Consider the following 17,773-nt stretch of genomic DNA (forward strand, 5'->3'; position numbering starts at 1 on the left):
AGGGATCTATGCAATAATCTGTATGGTAAACTTCCAGTAAATTTCATCTTCAGCTAAATACACACGGAAACTTTCATAATAAAAACCAAAGCCAGCCATAATGGCCACATGCCCTTTCCAGATGAGATTATCAACTGTATCAGTACAGGGGATGGGATCATGGAGGAGAAAGTGTAAATCATTAATAAAGTTAAGTATACACAAAATGTGGTATGTGGCAATAGTATCAGCAGAAACAAGCAAGTGGATTGCTGAATTAAGATTCAAAATATTGAGCAGTTTCTGTAGTCTTCTAGATTTTAACTTAAAATTGAAACCAATTCCCTAATCTGTTAGATTTTTATAAAAAAACCCCTTATTTCTGCTTTAGGTTAGTCTTCTGTTAAACAGGAAGCTTCTCTAAGTGATTATTCAGGTGTTTTGCTGAATAGTATACTCAGCTCCTTACAAAACTTGACTATTTCCCCCTACCTGTTGAATAATCTTTGCTAACTTACTTCTTCCTTAGTTAAGTGATACTTTCTAGATACTTAATACCTTCTTACCAACAGCAGAAGGCAGATGTTATAGTCAGCAATGTGTTTTCTTAAAGAACTAAAAAAATAAAACAAACCCAGATCTCCAAAAAGTACATATACTTGACAGCAATTATTGGCATGCAAATAAACATCATTATTATACAAATTTACTGAGATGTATTGTAATTTAGTTTATCACTAAGTTAGCAATCAATATATTCTTACAGTCCTGTCCTTAGACCAAATCAGAAGACATTAATGGATCATTCTGTTTTTTTTTAAAGGAAGTCCTGTGCACAATACTTTTTAGACTACTTATGGGTTGGTTTCTTTTTCCCCAGAGAATATTATTGAAAATAAGCATGGTCATATTTGTTCTTACAGTGCTTTGAAAACTGCATCATTATGGGATTACTAGAACCCCCCCCTCATTTTTTAAATGTAAGCCTACTTTCAAAAATGCATTTACTTAGTAATATTTGGTCAGATGTATCAGTAATGGAGACAGAATCTCGCTCAGAGAGAGAGCAAGCGGGCAGGGAGCAGAGAGAAAAAGCATTAAGTAAGTGGCCAGCGATGCACACAACATACACTTTGGTCTGGTGCTAAAAGCAAGCCAAAACCACAATGTCTGTCCTGGTATGAGACAAGAACTAGGTTTCATCAGATTGGCAATTATTCAAACCCAAGAACGGACAGCTGTTTTACAAAACAATTTGAGTTTCCAAACTGCACCCCACTGAGGCAGCATTTTTGTGTTGGATGAGCAATGGAATTTGGAGCATTCCATATGCTAAAATCTGACAAATAACACAGAGGTGGATTCAGAAGACATTGCTGTAAACAACCACATACATACTTTCTTCATGAGACTCAGATAAAGATTTAAGAAAGTTCTGACAGACCCCAGAGTTGCTTTTATATGAAGTTTTCCACTTCTGTAGGAACAGAATCTGACCAACTGTTACCTTGAGACTTGTCAAAACAGATTAGTCCGTTATTCCAGGCAGGCCAGGATGAACTGAATTGCTGCACAGCTGCCTTCACCCAGTCACAGTGCTATTATTTCACAGTTGCAGAGACATCTGTTTCAAGCAGACGCAGCTGATTCAGAGAGGAGGCAGCAATGTAGGAACACTCAGCAGAAGAGATGTTGGCAGGGTTTTACTATCTCCAGGTTCTTTCCTCAAAATACTAGATCAATTCACAGCATCAGAGAAGACTGCTGAACTAAATCTCTCCCAGATCATAAATATAAAAAATAAAGGATAGATTCCTTACGAACACAAGCTCATACGTTTAATTATTTTCTTTTCTAAAACCAAGTAAAAAACCAGACACATTCTCATAAACTACAAAGGTAATACAGCAGGCAGGAGTCACTCTGATCACGTTGGGGATAATTCCTTTGTAAAATCCATGAATTCCTTCTTTCCTTTGAAGACACAGAAAAACATTTACTTTTAGTTAATGTCTTTTAATAGAAATCAGACATAAAACAAAGCCTGGCATTTTTCTTCTTGTGCGCTCACTGAGAGAGGTGCTTCAGGTTAGGAATAAAAATTTCAGAATAATTTCTTATGGTAGTGGTTAAAGAGCCATATTATATCAAATCTTAACCCACCATTTTCTCTTCTGAACATATGATAGTATTCTGTACATCAGCTATTTAGCCTAGGGTTTGGGTGGGTTTTTGTGGTTTTTTTTTGGTATTGTCTGAGTAGGAGGCAATTTACTATCTTTCTTCATGACACAGTAACAGATTAAAATAACTTAAAATTTCTGCAGCCTGTTCCAAAAAGCATTTATGTATTTAATCTCACTGAAGCCAGCAGGGCTGAAAGGCTTGGTGGTTTTGGGTCATGTAACAGCAAGTGAGCTGAGGGTCAATATAACTAAGGAAAGTAAGCACCTCCTCCAGAATTTTGATTCCACTGGCCAATAAATGAGGATCTAACTTCCCCCAATTTGAATCAGAGTATTCATGTTAGGGCTGTTAAAAAGTTTCAAAGACTTTTAATCTCAGCTCCCTGTTTTCCAGCTTCATAGAGGCCGACGACACCTGGAGCGATGAGAACAGTTAACACAGATCCTGGAAAGTGCTTGGGTGTGGTTTACACTACCCTCCCTAGGGCTCTAGGTTGCATTTGTTTCATAATGAGTACAGTAGTGGCCCCAGAATAGCTGTATACATTCACACTTTTCAGAACTAATAAGCCTTCCTATAGACTGTGGCACTGAGACATCAGAGCTATTTTCCTTTGAACTGGCTTCAGTCAAAATGGTTGTACTGCCTCTCAGCCAGGAGTGGTCCTGGAACAACACAGCCTCATTCACCCATTCAGGTGGCACCTCTTAACACCCCAGGAGTTAGCTGACTCCATTCACATCTCTAGCAATATGCTGCAACCCAGAAACATTGTCCAAAGCAAGATTAATATTGGTTGCATGCTGCAAAGGTGGCTAACCTTAGTAACTACAGAGTTCTGTGTGAGAACTCTCACATGCCCTGTGGAGTAGAGGGAAGAGAGTTTGTGAAAAGATATGCATAGGTGTGAGGTAACAGTTCTCTAAAGGTTCTACGGGAAGCTGGGACTAGACTACAAATGCCGTCAGGCCCCAGGGTAACCCAGGGACATCAGTATAAACAGCTCTGGCTAGCTCACTTCCTCCTGCCAGGAATCTGGATTAGCCACAACTCCCAGCAGCACAACACTCCTGTCATATGTGATAATGTAAAGCAGTTCAAGTGACAATTGTTTAAGAGCCCCAAAACAGCCAACTCAACGTTATTTTTTTAACCTGTAAGTGAAATGTGCTGGGGAAGAGAGAAAGGAGACAGAATAAACAACAGCAGCCTGCAGCCCAGAGTTGACCCTCTCCCATCTCCTTCTTTGTCCTTAGATTATTGCTATTAGTGGCATCTTGCACAAAATGACTTTGTACAGCTAACATTTTGTTTGCTCTGAGCTGCACTGGTTCTGCAAGTCAGCATGGAAGCCAGTAAACATAGTTCTGATTCTGTAAGACTCACTTTCCAAGACATAAGCTTTTGATTCTGCATGCCTACCTCCATGTCCTGCGGATCACATCAAACACACCAGAATATGTATTATGCTGATCTTGAAGACGAGCTCGCACAACTTGATAGGGATATGTTGCTGACACAGCGAATATTTTGGATACAGCTGCCATTGTTATGTATTCCACAGTGTTCTAGAAGCAACAAAAATTACCAGGCTTGCCTTAAGTATGGTTTAAATTAGCCAATTTCCCAAAATCTTACTTGATTTTTAAATGTTGAACTAAATACTATAGATTTTTCCCCCTTACGATACACACATTTAAAAAAAATGGCAACATATGCTATATACAGTGCTACAAATAATTAATTGTAAAACATGTGTTGTGCCCTCTCATTCCTATAAGTGAAACACTTCCAAAAGTAACTACCTTTGCCCAACTTGCACCTGACCAGTTTTCCATGTAAGTGTTTAAGACCACCACTTATGGTTCCACAAAGAAAGAAAAAAACCATTCCTCCCTCTAAAATTCTCAGAACACTTGCCAAAATAAGAAGTTGGCTTCCCTACAGGAAAACAGCCCTAACCAGTTGCTTGTTCCTGAAAAGTGAAAAAGTATTATTTCCTTCTATATATTCTACATTCCAATTAATGTATCAATACTTTGTACATTTGGCTGTTCTATGACCTAGACAAATGGAATAAATTTCTGCTTATTCACATACACATCACATTTTTATTCTCGAGAATCGTACCAATTTTGTATCTGATGCTCTGTTTCTATACTTGTTGTATCTCAGTTTCAGTTCCTCATATGCCATGAACTGAAGTGCTCCATGTGAAGTTCCAAACAGACCAGGCACAAATCCCTAAAAAAAGGAATAAAACAAGGTTAAACAGCAATGGACAAAAACTATACAACTTGACAGAGCTCAACTTACACACATACATATGTCCTCCATTACTTTACAAATTGTGACTGCACAACTGTCACAGTGCAGTAGGACTCAAAGCTGATTCTGGGTTGGTTATTCTTAATGGCAGGCATCACACAAAAGTGTAATATACGTTACTTTTCTCTAAATGACATGCAGGCTAAAGACACGTAATGAGCGAGCAAGACAAAACAAGTGGCCTAGGGACTCCACCTCACAAAGCACAAGCACAGGTCTTAAGAAACTGGTAACGTGGATCAGGATCATTAAGAATACAAATCAAGCTGCAGTCTTGCAAATGTGCTGCTCAGTGCCTGCCCCTTTCCAGGGACTGGCACTACCCTGTTCAGTTCCCACCTCAGACTGGTAAGGCAATGACAGAAGCTAGTGTCTCAGTGAGGAGGGCCATCAGGAGTAGAGGTATGAAAAACCTCTTGTGATCAAGTCTCGGAGATAGATATGTACACGTGTGCATGTGTGTGTATATATAAATGTGTATCTATGATATATATACACATTTCTGTATTAAAAAATGTGTGTGTATATATAGAATCATAGAATCATTTAGGTTGGAACAGACCTTTTAGATCAAGTCCAACCATAAACCTAACACTGCCAAGTCCACCACTAAACCGTGTCCCTAAATGCCATGACTACACATCTTTTAAATACCTCCAGGGATGATGACTCAACCACTTCCCTGGGCAGCCTGTTCCAATGCTCGACAACCCTTTTGGTGAAGAAATTTTTCCTAATATCCAATCTAAACCTCCCCTGGTGCAACTTGAGGCCATTTCCTCTTGTCCTATCGCTTGTTACTTGGGAGAAGAGACCACACCCACCTCGCTACAACCTCCTTTCAGGTAGTTTTAGAGAGCTCAGGTGTCCCCTGAGCCTCCTTTTCTCCAGACTAAACAACCTCAGTTGCCTCAGCTGCTCCTGAGGGAGCTGGTCATGAATTAATCATAGGTCTTGTTCTCTAGACCCTTCACCAGCTTTGTTGCCCATCTTTGGACATGCTCCAGCACCTCGATGTCCTTCTCACACACACACACACTTGCACAGTGGAAAGTTGAAGGGCACAGAAGGAAAGCTAACTCATACAAAGACTTATGGATGATTTACATTAAAGAAAGAAATCTAAGATTTGGACCAGTTTGAGTGCATCCCTTACCCTGCTCAGAGCATATCCCAAGGCAGCCCAGCAGAGGTGATCAAAGGTGTAACAAAGCAGTCTGGGAAATGTTCCCCATTTGTAAGAGGCAGTAATGGACAGTAAAGAGTATAATATGAAAATATACAGAAATGTTTTCTTTCAAAAAGTTGAAAGGAAGGGGGAAACCAGGTATTTTCTGAAGTGTCTCTACAAGAAAGTGAAGGCCGGAGTTCCTTCAGGAGCAGGACTAGCTCAGCAGAAAATGAGCCAACAGCTGCACGGGTTCTGAGATGCACTAACTCTCTTTTTGAAGAGTTGGTCACTTACACTGGAAAAATACAAATAAATGGGGAATTAATCATCTTGGCCAAAAATTACTTAAGGGAGCCAAAAGCTTGCTGAAAACTGTTGCAAAGGGACAATTATAATGAAGTGATCAAAATGTGGGTAAAAGGACTCAAAGAACCAAAACCTGTTTGATACCAGTATTTTGGGGAAAATTTATCTTATTTCCCATGATTCATCCAGGTGAGACAGAGGAATTAAAAGATGCGTCCAGACACAAAACTCTGTATTAGACTAAATCGGAAGCCCAGAATGTTGAATAAAGACTTATCAATCAATATACTACTAAGAGCCTGGAGAAGGAGAAGAAAAAGAGAAGGGATCCTGGTAGGAGTCCACTGGAATAGTATAACAGGACGAAATGATAAATTACTTCATAAACTCCTAAGTTGCAGCAAAAAAAAAAAACCCTAAAACAACAGCAGGCATAAAAATTGCACAGAGCTTCTACCACTCCAGAGATTAGCTCGCTGCATGCTATAGATTTCTTAAGTTTACAATATTACAGCCATTCAGGAAGTGATTTTTAGGATCTCTTTGATAAATGAGGATGAATTTCTTCTCACAGTAGAAAATAATGGTCATGAACTAATCATCAGTGACCATGAACTAACGAAATGCATTAAGGGCTAGATAAAGTCCCAGAAAAAACACTTCTCCAAATGAGAACAAGTAATTAAACCAAACATCTATATTTCCTCAGCTGTGAGCATAATCACAGAATTTTGTGAAGTTTGAAGCCAAGGGGCCACGAAACAGGAAAAATGACAACTCTGGTTTTCAGAAATCCTGGATCAGAAGAAAATTAACCAGTAATATAAAAACAGAAGAGGAGGAAAAAAGAAAAACTAAATTATTAAAAATATCAAAGAATAAATATCTGGGTCAGAAGAACAAGGAACGGTATAAAATTTATGTATAGTGATACCAGGGAAAATCTTGACAAACATTTGCCCATGATTAGACAGTAAAAGCATTAGAAGACAAAGTAAGTAATTGTTCTCTACTTGGAAAAAATTAGAATGATGTATTTATGTCATAGGAGAATGAGGCAATATTTTCCCCACCAACAAAAGAAGAATGTTAAACAACATTTAAGAGTGCTAAACTTTTAAAGTTAAGCCAGCAGATTTGGATAACTTGCACCCAAGAGTCCTAAAGCATCCACTGATGATACTTGCTAAATAAGTACCAGCATGCTCTAAGTCTTGTGCTCATGCGGAAAACTTCCAAAGACTGAAGGACTTTTAATGTTGAGCCAATATTAAAAAATGCAAGAAGAGAGTGAAGCAACTGTCAGCCAATGCGCCTCAGTAAAATAAGAGCTGTCCCAGGCTTCTACTGATCATACAAAACAATGTGTTCTTATGGAAAAATGTTTCAAAGCAAAACTGGTTTCTTCCTCAGCCAAGATATTTCATTACTGTGAAGTTTGCAAAAGATATTCTTACTCTATTTTCTTATTCTTACAATTTTACACAAAAATCTTTCTTGCCTCAAAATTTGATAGAATTTGATATTTATTTTTCATATATAATGAGACTGTGAAGATAAATTTTAAAATCATTTCACTTTATGTACTTCTTATTTTTCACTTTAATATTCAAAACATATCTTTGGAAGATTTTTGCCACAAGGGCTTGACAGGAGAAATGGTTGCTCAAAGAAGTCCTGTTTGAATTCTCTTTTGGAGGATTAGAACAGTAGGCAGAATTAAATATATAATTAGAAATTTAAATGGCAAAGCATGTAATTCTGACCAGTAGACAGTGCGAAGAAAATTGTATTTAAAAGTTGACTTAAACAGCTGTTAAGTGCCGAGGATCCAAGACAAGAGAAAAAGGTCCCGTTGGTTAGTGTTTCAAAGGTCGCCCATCACAATGAAAAGGAACATAAGCAAGTATATATAGTGGAAAGCCTGCGCTTCTCAGTAAAGTAAGGAAAAAGGTTCATTTGGTGATGGGGTACTCACATCGCTGCCTGAAGTGTTTGAAAGCGCTCATGCCAGAGCAGCCTCTGCTATATGTTTCAAAAGAATGCCACAGATTCCCCTTGTAATCTGTTTAGTGTTGTCTTCAGTTGGGTTCTCAGTGTGCCAAAGACCAGTAGTATCAGAGTGCTCTGCTCTGACAACTTACACAGAAAGACACTGGAAATATGCCATTATCTCCCTAAGCCTCTTGATTCCTTCATGGTGAAAAATGATACCATCTTTTATGTGAAAGCTACTTACCCTTCTGTCTCTCTGTAGAACCTGGCACTAAAGTTAAAATCAAGATGGGCAAATCTCAGTGGATTTTGCTACATACAAGTACAAAGACCTAGAAAGTCACTTATCTTACAAGCTCCACATTTGCAAGAAGCAGCAAAATAGCATAAGCAAAAGCATAGCAAAATAAAGAGAGGTAAATGCCTTAGACATTAATGGACTGGAAAAAATACTTCATCCTCAGAGTATAGAATCTTGCCTACCAAAGGTGAAATGACAATACAGGAGTGTCCAAAATATCTATTTCATTTGGTAATGAGTACACATTACTGCTAGGATTTTTTTGTTGTTGTTAACATACTGCATTATTATTCTCAGTCTTGATAAGACTGTATTTTCCTTTAATCTCCTTAAATTTTCTGCACTTCCTGTTTATTTTCCTGTTGTCTATTAAGCATTGCTCTATTTCTAATTGCTGCTTCTACATCATTGCTCAAAGAGAACAAAACTGAAAATAGAAATACAGAAGCATGGAGGCCAGGAAGAACGTTAGTTGCATTCTTGATTGATGTTTTAGTAGTCAGTCACTCTAGACTAGACATCTAACAGTTTCCAAGAGCTCAGAGATATTTTATGTTTTTCTGAAAGTGCCAACTCCTACAATCTTACGATTATTTTATGTTTGGTCTCTCCTGCCTTATGCTTGACAAGAAACTTACAGCACTCTTAACATGGAGATGGCTGCATGACATTCAACTTCATGGCAAAGTAATTTTTAGAGCTCAGACCTCCGACAGATCTATAGGCATGTTCAAATTACATAACCCCAAGCTTTTTTTTCCCTCAGCCTGGTGTGCAGTAGAGCAGCTCTGTCCCCAGTCATCTGGGGGTGGAGGCCAAAGGACAAAGCCTAATGGATGGAGGGTGGGGAAGATCACTGATGATGATTACTGGGATAATTAGTGCAAGAAAGGCTCCTGTCTTTTCAAAACCAGGCCAAGTTCAAGAAGAACAATTTATTGAGGAACCCAACTTCAGATGAACTATAGGTTAATGAACAATACCCAACAGAGCTAATAAAGACAGCTTTGATCCCTGCTAGAAAGATCGATGCATCCTGACATTACTAGTCTTGTCTGAAAGGAATTGCTCAGACCAGTAACAGCATCTTGTGCAATAGAGAGCAAGACACAGAATTGCTTGGACAGAAATACCATTCTTTAGAAGACTAATCTCAAATTAATCAGAATGAAACTACTTCCAGATTTTATTTCCAATTTGTGGTGGTATTCTCTCAGATCCCCTTATTTGCTATAAGGAACTCTATCTGAAATTAAGATTATGGGGAAAAAGAAGACATTCATGTGCACTACAGCTCCTGCAATTCAGGGCAATTAACAAAACTTCAGCTGTCAAATTTCAAATAAAGCAAGAAAGAGAAAAAATGAAGACTCCCCCAAAAACAGAAAATGGAGGAAGGCTAAAGTATGGACAAGTCAGAGAGCCACCTGAAGAGGTGCCTTCTTCCCAGTATAGATGAGGTTGAGAGAATCCTGACATCAAATGAAAGTTGCTCAGTGTGCATAGTTATGTAGGTCACTCAGGACCTATCTAGGTCACCTTCTCTGCAGATTTAAGTAATTTGCTCTTTCAAAGGAAGTACCTGGTTTAGTTTCCCACTTGCAGATTAACACTACAAAGAAGTGTCTAGCGCCAAAGGCAACACATGCTACATGCACGAATAATCTGAACAGTAACTCAATGGAATGACATCTTAAACCCTAAGAAATTTGAACTTATCTACATGGATCACAGCAGACATCCAGGCAGGCAAATCAGAAATACTGACAATTTCAATTTAGGAATAATTAAGGTGCCTTGCTCCTAGTGTCAGAATTCGGCATTCATTGGTATGTGGCCTACTAGTCTTTCAACATAGGAAGGATTATAATTTCGCTGTAAGTAAAAGAAGTTAACGTTCAGTAATTAGGACAATTCCTAAGAGATAGTGTTCTTGTTCTATAGCATTACTTGCAGAAGAGCCAGACTGAACTAAAATAGGTTTCTTCACACCTTCCAGGCACTGATGAATGCATCTTCATGTCATGGCCTGAAGGAAGCAGGCGGCAAAAAGTCCAAATCCAGTTGCCATCTGTTTCCCTAAATTAAAGGGAATAACCCCCCCCCCACGCAGGCCATATTTAGAAGTCTGCGAATTTTATGGATCTAGAGATGACAGATTACAGACCTCAATAACCAGAGGGCAAATGAGCAGTTGTGAAACCGTCCATTGTGGAGAGCAACTGCTTTAGTCATATGTTACGTTCCACAAGATGTCAGAAAGAGAGAGATAAAGGGTGAAATGGAAGAAAGCACTAGCAGCAAGACAGATTATGCTATTGCTGCCCTCCTTATGCAAATTTTAATTATAAGAAGACTCCAAAAAATTAAAAAGCAGCTTGTAGTTTACTCTCATTTCAGCATTATCACCCAACAGGAGATGGCTTAGCCGTAAAGGTTACACTCTATTCTTCAGTGATTTCCTACATTTCAACAGTATAATAGCTTTTCTTCTGACTAAGCCTTTTTGCTGCAGTTCTTCAGTGGGAAAGAACTCTCACAAAATAAAAGTGAGCTAATATAAAAAATTACTTGCTCCTTTTTTTTTTTTTGTAGACGAGTATTTACAAGTCTCACCATGCTACTGAGTGACGCCAGTGAATCCTGGAATTTTTCTTAAATTTTATTACCTTATATAAGCCACGTATACCCTCTGTCTTGTATATCTTTATAAGAGCGTCAAACATTCCTCTGTATTGCCGCTTTGATGGATCAACACCAGCGTTATATTGTAGCACAAGTCGCGTCTTCGTTACCCATATTGGGTTTGTAATAGAGAGTGTCATGGCTCCTGAGAACAGATGGAAGTTAGACTGATTGTTATGCCAAATCCAAAGCTTGTCCCAGTTTGTTCAGTCCAATGTAACACAGGCTTCTACAATGACAAAACTACTTATCCTACAAAAGCACTTATATTACTTAAAACAGGCAAAGTTTATGCCCACCATTGTTCCCTCTCTCTGCCTTCAAAGCTCACAATCAAGTCCAACCTACTCCTGCTGGGGGTACTTCTGTAGAGCATATGGCTTTATGAATATTCCTAGTACATCCCCCCTTTTCTTCACCTTTCCACAGTCAGTAGTGTAATCTGTAGTAGATAGGAATCATTAGTAACTTCTTAATGTACTCCTGATTATCTGAGTTATTCTTTGAGTATATAATTGTTCAAAATTTAATGGACACCTCAGCCATGAGAAATTTGCTTAATCATTGACGGGTTTATAGAAACAACCTGTTATAGCTTTATAGGTTATTGAAAATACAGTTCTAAAATAACCCATTACTATTTTTCACATCAAACAGTATGCCTTGTATTTCAACATTAAATGAATGCTCCAACATCCTAATAAAAAGTCTTCTCAATTGCCTAGATTAAATGCAACACAGAAGCATGTACAAGAACATATGTTAGAAACAACATATTAAAAGTCTTGCTGATACAAGTTGTATTTTTATTTTGAATCTTTAGTTTCTAAAAAAACTTGGACCACAGATAAAGACTTTCAAAGACCAATGACCAATTCACTTATTCTATTAACTTCAATAGTCCTTCTCTTTTCCAGGTCTAAGTGTTAAACATTTAACAAGTTAACAAGCTGATGGCAGCAGATTTATATAGTTATATTTTGGGACTCAATATAGTACTAAACATGGAAAACGCTTATACACAATGAAAACAAGGTCGAAAGGTATTTTGACAACTGCTATTTCTGAGCAAAACTGAAGAGACCACAGTGATCCATCTAGTCATCTTAGACAACATTAACTTATTTACAGACAATAAATGACTGCATTTGGACTTGAACACTTACACTTGCCAGCTGTAAGAAAAAGCAGTACTGACACACAAAAGCAGGGAGCAACATATGGAAAGGCTAGAAGCAAACATTAATCTTCTTTGCATTTAAACTCACCAGCCTCTGCAGCTGACACTAGGTGTTCGGTTGCACTGAGACTTTCCAGCCTCCCTTCCTTTTTGTAAGCTTTGATGGCATTGTAACTGGAAAATGTAAAATATATTTTGGTAAAGGTGGAAACAAACCATCACTAAAAAACAAACCCAAAACAACAAAACATCTCACTTAAGATCGTGGAAAACATTAGGTGGTACACAGCCTTTGAAAACAGGTATCTAAGCAAACTACCTTTGTTTAGTTGATTAACTGAGCAGTTAGCTTGTTAAAGTGAACTATGGTAATACATATTTAAATTGATAAAGTATTACTGTCACTATCAATGGGACTGCATCATGAAACAGCTACCAGATCTCAGGAATTAACTTCTAAAAGAAACCTATTAGACAGCCTCCTTTTTATTGAGAGCAACAGTGACAGGTATCTATCTTCTAGCTCAGAAATATACTGACTCTCTTCTCTTGATCCAGTTTCCAGTCTTTGTGGATTAAGAAACTGTCAACAGGAGCTGAAATGTCAACAGGAACCTACAGCAAAGCTTGAAGACTGAACTACAACAATAACAGAGTCTAGACAACTGACAAGTGAGGTTTGCACAGGCATACCAACTATTCCCTAAAGTGTTTCAATTAATAGGTATCAGCAGTAAATCAGATCAGTTACACAGCTAATAAAAGAGAAAAGATTGAGTGTTAAAAAATGGGCTTTATAAGCAAAGCCCATCAACTCATAAAAACAATGAAAGAACTGACTGTCACTAAAATTATTAAAAATCAGTTAAATGTTTAGCTTTAGTAGAAAACTTTATCATGTTCTCTAATTCTTAACATGCCAGTTTAGGGTTTTATTTTTCAAGAGGTTTTAAGCACAGTGTATTTGCACTTTTAGAGGAGTCTTCATGAATGATGTCACCATCTCTCGAGTTCCTTAGTATTTTCACAGCATCAAGGGAATGCACTGTACTTGACAAAGTAACAGGTCTCTGACTCAAATTGCTTAAATTCTAAAACAGCAAACTATAATAAAGGGTAACAGACCTGGACTTACTAAAAGATTCATAAGTTTATAAGCCACTTAGCACATCTTTATACCCCCCAAAGAAGATGCAGTGTATATCTGAACATTACATTGCACCGGATATGACACGTTTTACAGTTCTACTTACAAGAAAAAGTAAAGTCCCCAGGAAGCCCCCGCTCCCAACATGTTTGGAGTTACCCCTTGATATAAGCCTCGTAGTCCTTCATGTTTCCAGACAGTGGTCATACAGTGGAGAATCCCATTGTATTTTGGCCTCAGCTCCAATCCATCACTTACTATGAAAGAAAGAAATTATACTGAAAAACATTTCAGGAAGCTGAAGTTCAGCTGTGTAAAAGTCACCACAGAAGTACACACAGCCTCCAAAGCAGGTTTCATGTTCATTTGCAGCTTAACTGATCAGCTGCATTTTAAAAGTATTCTTTTAAAAGTATGTAAGAGTTGGGGTTTATAGCTTCATAAGTCTAGAGTTAAAGAATTAAAAAAACCCCAAAACCCAAAGAAAAGAAAAAGAACTTTTAAGCTCTGCGAAATGAAAGTTCCCATCAATCTGACAGGGCTAAATAAATGCACTGCTGTGCACTTTTGGTGACCAGCAGCTTTGAATTGAAGTTTTTTTGTCTCTTCTTTTTAGCACCCCAGCAATTTCACATCATATTTCAAGTGATACATGTGGGGTCTTTGACAACACATTTCTATAAGGAGTTTAGACAAGACTCAAATAACAACTCTTAAATTCAATCTTCCTCTTTAAAATGTTTTATAAAGGTCTGAATATTTTCAACGGGTCATGTCTTATTGATTCCAGAGTCAGTTTTCACCAGAACACTTAAAGGTTACTTCTGTCAAAAATTCCCATGTTCTCCTTCTATTCTCATTGAATGGATTTGCAGGAAAACACAAATGCATACACTTTTCCCACCCAATAACCAAACAGGTGGTTGTCCAAATATTCAGAAAATATCACTGTCAAAAAGATAAAACACATGCAAGTTTTTGTTTGACAGACTTCATTTAGAACACAGACGTTCACACAACTTACAGTGGTAACTACTATTCCTCCTACCGTAACAGCAAGAGAGTCAATTACTGATGACGTGTGTGATACGGCACACGGTGAGATGACAGGAGGTAACGGACACAAGCTGGAACAGAGGGAATTCTGACCAGAACTTTTTCTCCATCAGAGTGATCAAATACTGGAACAAGTTGCCTGAAGAGGCATCTTTGGAGCTACTCAAAATGCCAGCAGACAAGACTGAGCAATCCGATCTAAGCAGACCTTATCTGAGTAGGGGGTGAACTCCATAGATCTCTTCTGACCTAGATTATGATGCCAACACAGTAGCAGCTTTCAAATATAGACACAAGGCTAGATTGCAATTTTACTGAAAATTAATCTCAAAGTTTTACAGTCAGTGCAGTTTTTGTGTCCCCATCAAGATTAATCCTGGTAATCACGAATTTCAGATGTTTTCTGTTCAGTGGCACACTTATTATTCTTTCTTCTTTGAACTGTGTGTACTGTACTGTATGTTGTGACAGACTTCAGGGCTAAAGACAAAACGCTTTTTCTGAGCACATTGTGACAAGGCCTCAACACCTTGACAATCACTCAAAACTAGCACACAAATTAAATGCCTATTTTCTCCCTCCTGAATGAGCACTGCTAGAGCTTTCCCAAAGACCTTTCTGATTTTTTTTACCATGCTGCCATTAGATCAGATTTATGAACACAGTAAACAACATGGGAAATCAGAGACATGAAGGCAAGTCTGTCTGTCAATGATGCTGCCACGAATCTTCACAACATTGATTTCTGATATCAGCTCTTACTTCCGGGTTGAAGACAAAACAAAGGAATCATTATTTTCAACCCAAACAATCATATGAAAGGAAGTGAGAGGTGACCTAACCCAATCTCCTGCTCAAAACAGATCTAATTAGACCAGGCTACTCAGGGACACACCCAGTCAGCTCCTGAATGTTGCCAAGGCTGAAGAGATTACAGCCTCTCTGGGTAACCTCTTCCAGTATTTGACTACTCCCATAATAAAAATCCTTTTTCCTAATAAATAACTGGAATTTTCCATGTTCCTGCTTCTGCTTGTTCCCTCTTGCCCTACGACTATTCACCTTCAAGAAGAATCTGGCTCCACCTTCTCTGTGTCCTCCAGTCACACAGTCATAGACTGCAACATCATCTCCCCTCAGTCTTCTCTTCATGAGGCCAAACCTATCCTGTTCTGTCAGCCTGTCCTCCTATGTCATGTGCTCCAGCCCCTTCACCAGTGTGGTGGCCTCCACTAGAATCACGCCAGTATGTCAGTTTGAGCCCCAAACTAGACACAGTACTTCAGACGTAGTCTTACAAGTGCGAAATAGAGAGAAAGGAACACTTCTGCCAGCTACGCTCTTCGCAATACAGCCCAGGATGTGCCCACAATAGGATATGCAGGCAAGTGTTTAAATCCAACTTTGCAAGAAGTCCGTTTGGAAATGTAATGCTTTAAATTTTATAAAACTTCCCTGTGATAGTTCACTATTTGTTTTTAAGACCTTAAACACCCATGCATGCATTTAAGGTAACAATCCACAGATACAGCAAAACGTTTCAATCTCTACAAAACAGAATATGATAAAAGGGCAACGTGTTTCTCATAATGACGACAAAATCGATAGGGAGAAGCCGACACACTTCCCTGTGGAAAACCAAACAAGTTAGAGTTTTCTGCAAAACAGTACCACTCCTGTTAACAACCAAGATTATTATAAAACTGCTGTTACGCTTGAAGCGTTGAAAATCTTTGGCATAAAGGTGAACTTTGAACGTTGGCTTGAGACAATCCGCCTGTTAAAAACAATCTTGCCGTGTCCTATGGCACTGGCGGTCACGAAGGAGCGGGAAAAGCCTGGTCAGCTCTCTGATCTGCCTGAAAACAGCCCGCGGCACACAGCACATTTTACAGTCCCTAGAAACGACAAGAAGATTAAGCTTTGGGGGGAAAAGAACTGGAGACCGGCCCTTTCAGCCTACGGCCCGTTTCTTCCAAGCCGTGGGGCCACCCTGCCAGCGCCTCTGGCCATGCAGCCGCAGGCAGGCTCGGGCAAAAACGGGCAGGCTCATCCGGCCGTGCCCTCCCTCAAAAAAAAAGCCGGTACGTCACCGGCTTGCAAAGGCCGCGCTCAGCCAGATTTGTGCGTTTTTCGCTGAAAGCACGGTTTGCCTCTGTAGCCCTCAGCGGCGAGCTCTCGGGGGGGAGCCGGGCTCGGGGGCTTCCCCTCACGGCACACCCGCCGCCTCAGCAAGAGCCCCGGCCCCGCGGGGGCCGCCCCAACCCCGGACGCGGGGAGCCACGGCAACCCCCGCCCGGGGCACCGCGGCCTCGCGGCGTGGGGCCCACCGCCTCCCGGCCCGGCCCGGTCCGGTCCGGTCCGGCACGGGGTGGTGTGTGTGTGTGCGCGGCCGGTCCGGCCTCACCTGCGAAGCGGATCTTGACCAGGTCCAGTGGGTGGAGCACCAGGGTGGAGACGACGCCGCCGCTCAGCCCCGCCGCCAGGTTCTCCAGCTGCACGTGGCGGAGCGGGGACGGCACGGGCGGCGGCGCCGCCGCCTCCACGGCGCACGCGGGCCCCTGGGCGCTCATCGCCGCCGGCGGCGGCGGCGGCAGCGCGCGGGCGGGCGGGCGGGGCGAGGCGGCACTCCTCCCTCCCTCCCTCCCTCGCCCGCCGTGGGCTGACAGCGGCCCCGGCGCCGCGGCGGAGCAGCGTCGCGCGAGAACTGCCCGCCCGGCGCATCCGGTCACGTGTGCGTGCGCGACGGGGAGGGAGGCGCGTTTCCCGGCGGCGCGGAAGCGGCGGCGTGCGCGGAGGCGAGGATGCGGGTCAAGGTGCTGAGCCGCAACCCCGACGACTACCTCCGCGAGACCAAGCTGGACCTGCAGCGCGGTGAGCGGGGCAGCCGGGGCGGGGCTCAGCTCCGCCGGCCCGGGAGGACCGCGGGCAGCGCCAGTGGCGGGGGGGGGGGGGGGGGAGGGAAGGCGCTCAGGCGTCCGCCGGCCCCGCCCCGCCCCGCCCCGCCCCGCCCCGCCCCGCCGCTGAGCTGCTCCTGGGGGAGGGTGCCAGCCCGCTGCGAGCCGCCCAGCCCCCGGCGGGCGGTGGTCTTCCCGCCGCCGGGCTCGGCCGGTCGGCGGAACAGACGGTAACGCTCGCCGTGCGCATGCGCCCGGCCGGCCCAGCCAGCCCCGCTCTTGGCGCGGCGGGGCCGTGACTTGCCGTGAGGCCCCGCCGGCTTCTGCCCCGCCGGCAGAACTCGCGGGTGTCCGTCTCAGGCGGCGGCGTGCGGTTGCCGTCCGCCGAGAAGCGCGCTCGCTGCCCCGCCACGGCTGCTGGAACGTGGGCGCTGGGGCTGCCAGAGCGTGGTCTGGAATCGCCGTTAGAGCCGGAGTGCGGAGTTGGGGGGGTTAGTCACCGTTCCGGTACTCTGAGATTACTCTTAGTATTATGTAGGTT

At 41.6% G+C, this 17,773-nt stretch overlaps 2 protein-coding genes across 2 annotated transcripts in view; one reads left to right on the plus strand and one right to left on the minus strand.

Annotated features, from left to right (window-relative positions):
- Nucleotides 1-669: 669 nt before the first annotated feature.
- On the minus strand, nucleotides 670-17,074 carry SLC25A32 (solute carrier family 25 member 32). The gene is given in 8 exon segments (XM_052786780.1): nucleotides 670-1,953; nucleotides 3,589-3,734; nucleotides 4,297-4,410; nucleotides 10,937-11,097; nucleotides 12,221-12,306; nucleotides 13,386-13,536; nucleotides 16,743-17,004; nucleotides 17,006-17,074. Coding segments are annotated over 8 exon segments (1,110 nt in total). The 5' UTR covers nucleotides 17,060-17,074; the 3' UTR covers nucleotides 670-1,817.
- Nucleotides 17,047-17,773, plus strand: part of DCAF13 (DDB1 and CUL4 associated factor 13) — a 31,258-nt gene continuing 30,531 nt past the window's right edge. Inside the window, exon 1 of the mRNA XM_052786779.1 lies at nucleotides 17,047-17,209. Coding sequence (XP_052642739.1) covers nucleotides 17,140-17,209 — 70 coding nt within the window. The 5' untranslated portion in view covers nucleotides 17,047-17,139. The remainder of the gene's footprint in view (nucleotides 17,210-17,773) is intronic.

Source organism: Harpia harpyja, chromosome 5 (genome assembly GCF_026419915.1).
Source record: "Harpia harpyja isolate bHarHar1 chromosome 5, bHarHar1 primary haplotype, whole genome shotgun sequence".
In the NCBI taxonomy this organism is placed as follows: domain Eukaryota; kingdom Metazoa; phylum Chordata; class Aves; order Accipitriformes; family Accipitridae; genus Harpia; species Harpia harpyja.